This window comes from Mercurialis annua, linkage group LG7, assembly GCF_937616625.2.
Source record: "Mercurialis annua linkage group LG7, ddMerAnnu1.2, whole genome shotgun sequence".
NCBI classification, from domain to species: domain Eukaryota; kingdom Viridiplantae; phylum Streptophyta; class Magnoliopsida; order Malpighiales; family Euphorbiaceae; genus Mercurialis; species Mercurialis annua.
The window spans coordinates 43,369,168-43,375,085 of NC_065576.1; the positions used below are offsets into that span (position 1 = coordinate 43,369,168).

Consider the following 5,918-nt stretch of genomic DNA (forward strand, 5'->3'; position numbering starts at 1 on the left):
TTTGTGAAAACTATGAAGGTTTTTTTCTACCTTTTGCCTAATATTTAATAAGGACTTCTAATATATGCACATACTTTGCCGGACAATTTTAGAAATTTGGCAGCTTTCTTGCTCTAGTTTACAGCTTTAATTTCGTGCCAACATTAACGATGATCGTTCAACTAAAAAATATAAGGTTGAGAGTAACTTAAGGCCTTTCTATTTTGAGCTTATATCACCCGTTCCTTACTAACTTATAATAACACCACTCTTTCAAAACAAACACATTCTAATTTTTTGAACCAATTTCATCCTAAGATAGTAACTTCCAATTTGATTCCCCAATCCCAAATCCAAAATACTCTTCAACAAGAAAAAATTGTGAATTTTTTTTTTAATTTTTTGTTGAAATATGCCTAGCAAATTAAGAAAAGCTCTTGGAGCTGTAAAGGATACAACTAGCATTAGTCTTGCAAAAGTTTATACTAATAATTCATCTAAGACTAATCTTGAAGTTTTAATCCTGAAAGCTACAAGACATGATGAAGCACCGATCGATGAACGTTATGTTAAGGAAATACTCGACCAAATAGCGTCCGGTAAGCCTCACGCGGTGTCTTGTGCACGAATCATTGGCCGGAGAATCGGCAAGACTCGGAATTGGATTGTTGCACTTAAGTCTCTTATGCTTGTTCTCAGGATTTTTCAGGATGGTGATCCTTATTTCCCTAGAGAAGTTCTTCATGCTAAAAAACGCGGTGGTAAGATTCTGAATCTTTCGACGTTTCGCGACGATTCGCATTCGAGCCCGTGGGACTATACTGCATTTGTCAGGACTTTCGCTCTTTATCTCGACGAACGATTAGAATGTTTCCTGACAGGAAAGCTTCAGAGAAGATTCACTAATAAGAACAGGGAAAATAATCATCATAGAACCCGAAGCGGAACAGATCCTGTTTGCGAAATGAAGCCGACATTGTTGCTCGACAAGATTGCATTCTGGCAGAAATTGCTTGATAGGGCTGTCGCTACAAGACCAACTGGTGCAGCCAAAGCAAACAAGCTGGTTCAAGTCTGTTTATACGCTATAGTACAGGAGAGTTTCGATCTATACCGTGATGTTTCCGACGGTCTTGCGCTAGTTCTTGATAGTTTCTTTCATTTGCATTATCAATCTTGCGTAAGCGCATTTCAATGTTGCGTAAAAGCAACGAAACAATTCCAAGAACTCTGCACGTTCTACGACTTGTGTAAAAGTCTCGGTGTGGGAAGAACTTCCGAGTACCCGAGCGTGCAGAAAATATCCGAAGAGCTTGTCGAAACATTACAAGAATTTCTAAAAGATCAAGCTTCGTTCCCTTGCCATGCTAAATCAACCATACAATTGTTACTTCCGCCTCCACCTGCAGATTCGACCTCCGAAAGGTATGATACTTGTGAGGTATATTCAGGGAGCGTTTCGGAGAAAGGATCTGAATTCAGCTCGCGACGGACTTCATTAGAGGATCTTATGAGTGTTACAGACATGGGAACAAGTTCTTGTACATCAATGGATCAAGACATTATTAGTATCACTGATTCGGGTTCATCTTCTTCGGTTTCTCCCCCGCTGCCTATGAGTTCATCGAATAGCATGGGAGATCTTGTTTCGTTGGGAGACTGGCCGCCCGAAGATCAAAAAGACGAAAAGGAACAACAATACGAACAGAATAATCCAGAATCTGATTCAATCACAGGGTGGGAGATTGTGTTAGTAGAAACCGCTGCAAGCCAACCTCTCCACCCGTCATTAAACGAAATCTTGGAAATTCCGTTTGATAATAATCAAGAATCGACGATTCCGAATCAAGATTCATCAGAGCATCATTACAATCCGTTTCTACAGGATACAATTGAAATGCCGATGATCGCAGGAACGACATACGATCAACGAGTACATCCGATAGATGAAGCGTTCGCCATAGTTCCAGCATTTCAGGATGCAGCCCCGACATTTAGTGCGCAGAATCCTGACGGGGCGTTTGCATTTGCTGATGAAGATGACCCTTTTGCACCGTGCCCTGTTACCATGACTAATGTGCATGGTTCTAATGGTTTCGTTGATCAACAGATTATATTGCAGGAGCAACAACTTTGGCTGCAAAATCAAGACAAGATTATAGCAAAAAATATTGCATGATTTTTGATACATCTGTAAATTTTGTAATTAATATTCAGTTTATGTGAAATTTTCCTTAATTAAGTGTAATTAAAATTTTTAAATAAGAGATCAATATCATTTTAACAAAGGAAAAATATATATATATATATATGTTATAAACATTTGCTCTGTAGCTGAATATATATCTAACTTCGAATAAAAAACATGAGTTTCATTTCATTAATTTGCTCCAAAAATGTCAACCTTCTGATAGATAAACAGATTGTTGTGGAACTGTGAGTCTGTGAGACTAAGGTTAGCTTAAGAGTTTAAACGGGCCAAGCTGAGCCCAAGTTAGGTCAAGCTCGAGTTCGAGTGTGTTATACAAGCTCGAACTGAAATGGGCTTAAATTTACAAGCCCTGTCTCGAGCTCGGACAATATCCAATTACTCGAACTCTAACAACATCTGCACTACTCGAGTTTGAGCTCGACTCAAATTTAATAAAAATTAAAATAATTATTTAAAAATAATAATATTTGGTGCATTTTAAATTTTCTTGCTACAAAATGCATAACCAATTAAAATGATATACAGTAAACCTTAAAAATATAAAAAGTTTATATAATAAAAAGTAAATTATTATTGTATATATGTATAAGACTCATTTAGGCTCGTTTAGGCTTACGAGTCTCACGAGCCTTCTTTATTGATACTCGAGCTCAGTTTAAATTCTTCAAGTCGATCTCGAATTTTCCGAGTCGATTTTGAATAATTTCCGAATAGCTCAACTCATTTACACCCCTTAGATTAGCTGCAAACATGCACTTTATGTTATTTTTATAGATTTATACAGTTTCACAATAAGGTAGCTATAAACTAGAGATAGCCAAAATTTTATTAAAAAATGCATATACAAGGCTTGTCATCTAAAAAATTCAAACCTTTCCAAATTTTTTTCCAAATTTAAGCAAGTTTTATTAATTATATCCAAAATTTAAAAATTAACAGCAATATTAGCCCAAATCCAAAAATTACTTAATTGATATTTTTATATCTTACATAAATGTAAACCAAAGTTTGGATTCTGTAGTTGCAAATATTTGAATTTTTAATAATATCATTTTAATTCCTATTGATTTTTGATAAATCAAGTATCAAAAAAAAATCATTCATTTTAGTTTTTATTCTTTTTCTCTTTTTATTTTTAAATGAATTAAATAGTAACTTAAAGGTTTGAAGAGTTGGAAAATGTTAAAAACTTATCAACGGTTTAAATAAAAGTAAATAGAAGTATTAAAAGAATTATTGTCAAGTGTTAAATTTCATTTAAGAGCTACAACAACAATAACATTGAACCAAACCCACCAATTCAGTGGGGGAAGCTATGGTCTGGCGGTGCAGTGCGTCCCTTTAATCGAAGATACAAGTATTTTCAGAGAGAAAATTGTGGTTTCGAATCTTGCTCTGGTTTGTATGAAAAAATTGTTAAGACTGGTGTTGGAAATACTCAAAATGACGTTGTTTTAGTCTGTTTCGCACCAATTAAATTTCTTTCACATGCCACTAAATCAAATTTAAAATTTAAGGTGATACACTAGGATTTAATCTAGAGGCAGCTATGGTTCATAAACCGGCAGTTTCAATTTAAAATCATCGGTATACACTTCAAGCAACACTGGAACAAACCCTAAACTACCCCTTCGATGGTTTCAGACAATTTTGGAACCAACCTGGTTCTGGTTTACAGTTCCAGTCGGTTGTAAAAAAATATTTTTTAAAATTTAATTTGTATACTTAAAATTAAACTTTAAAATATGTAATTCACTATAGCTAAAATTTTAAATATTTTATTTAAATAATAGTTGTTAATTAGTTATTTATTTATATATATATATATATATATGGTAGATATAATTATATAAATAAAATAAAATAAATTTTAAATATTTTAAATTAATAAATGTTAATATTGTATATTGTACTTTGTACATAGTATATATGACAGGATATAAACATACCTAGAAGAAAGAAAAAAAGTTATACTTGCTATGTAAAGGAAATGTAAATTTTAATAAAATAATCATTTATACATTGTATGATAAAATCATGCATTATATGAAAAAAAATATTTAAGACTATTAATCTATTATATATATATAAAAGAAATTAACTATATAGTCCAACTAGAACCGCAGTTAGAAACCAGAACCGGCAGTTTCGGTTCCAGCAAATATTGAACTAGCCTGGAACCGGCCTTCCTCTAGTTCCAAATATAACCGGTTCTGGACTAGATTTGACCGGATTGGATTGACCGGGTTGGTTTAAGGTTTGAACAAGTAGACAACCCTAAAAAAATAAGTGGGGGGAAACAATTTGGAAAGAAGAAATAAAGTAGAAGCACAAAAATGGTGAAAAGCTGGTAATATAAGAGCTTTACAGATTGTTGAAGCAGTAGCATTAAAGGGGGAATTCACAAGAAACAGAGCCAACTTTTGTTTTAATTTTTTTCTCTTTGGCATCAGATGCAAATGTAGGGAGGGAAGCCAACAGGAATGGGAGAGGATTGAGGGTAGAATTTGCATGTGAACAAGGCATCAAAATATGTGCTATCATTCCATGTCAAGTCAAGTCACTGGTGGGCTTAGCCATAACTTCTAATTTAGATTGTCTTCATTGCCCTAAAATAAGTTTAGGCAAACACCCACTCATCAATAGGATAGTTTATATTAAATGTCTCTGAACTACTAACTCTCGTCCCAAACCGTTTTTAAATTTTATGGTATTTGAAATATTTTTAAACTTTTATTTAATAATTTAATTATCCTTACGATTATTCTTATACAATTTCCATCAATTTTAACGATTATTCTTATACAATTTCCATCAATATATGTCAACTGCCGCGTACTTTAGACATTCATATAAGACTCGAATATCACACCACGTCATAAAAATTTACACAAACGACTCAAAAGTGACGGTATACAACTAAATTATTATATAAAATTATAGAGATAATAATAGTACAAATCAAAATTTAAAGCCGATTTGGAGTGAGACACTAATTCGTGAACAATTATATAAATTATCCAAAATAATACCTCTTCAAATTGTAAAATGGTGTTAACACTATGCCTCACAATAGTAATTGAGTCATTTTTAAAACCAATAAATTAATCAAGATAAAAAGAAGATTCAAACAAAATCTACTTGTTATCCGAAGTAAAGTTTAAGAATATATTTGCACCTTTTTTCTTATCAAAACAGCTCCACAATATTTCATGAAAGATAAATTATTAAAGGAAAAAAAATAGAAAAAAGCCAAATCAATCTCCTAAAAGCTTCACCTTCACAAGTACTCACATTGTTGGGTGCTAAATGCCTTATGAGTTGGATATAATCTATTAAGTGTACCCCATTATAGAAACCAACAAGGTCCATATCAATCAACATTTATCATAAACTATAACCATCACCATCATAATTATACTTGAGAAAATTAGAGAAAACACTCTATTTTCTAAAATAATAGTAAATTATACCTCAACAAAGAAAAGATAGAGAAAATACCTCATCTTCTTAGCACTTTTATTTTTTTACTCTAAAGTCTTTTTTTATTATAATCATACTCATTTCTTATTATTTTTTACTCTAACCATTTTATTTTTACTCTAACATGAGTATCTCCCTTTTTTTCTCAGATTTTCTACTCTTTCTTTCTTTCTTTCTCTTTTTCTCTTTCTTCTTCTTCTTCTTCTCCATTTGTCTTCTTCTCCATTTTTTCTTCTTCTTTGTT

General features: G+C 32.6%; 1 protein-coding gene across 1 annotated transcript; it reads left to right on the plus strand.

Annotated features, from left to right (window-relative positions):
* The first annotated feature begins 263 nt into the window (after positions 1–263).
* Positions 264–2,241, plus strand: LOC126656291 (clathrin coat assembly protein AP180). Its single transcript, XM_050350826.2, has one exon. It carries the CDS (start codon positions 392–394, stop codon positions 2,156–2,158), a length of 1,767 nt encoding a protein of 588 aa, XP_050206783.1. The 5' UTR covers positions 264–391; the 3' UTR covers positions 2,159–2,241.
* Positions 2,242–5,918: the final 3,677 nt, after the last annotated feature.

What these genes read in the sequence shown, in the direction of transcription:
- LOC126656291 (XM_050350826.2), top strand. Translation starts at nt 392, where the DNA reads ATGCCTAGCAAATTAAGAAAAGCTCTTGGAGCTGTAAAGGATACAACT.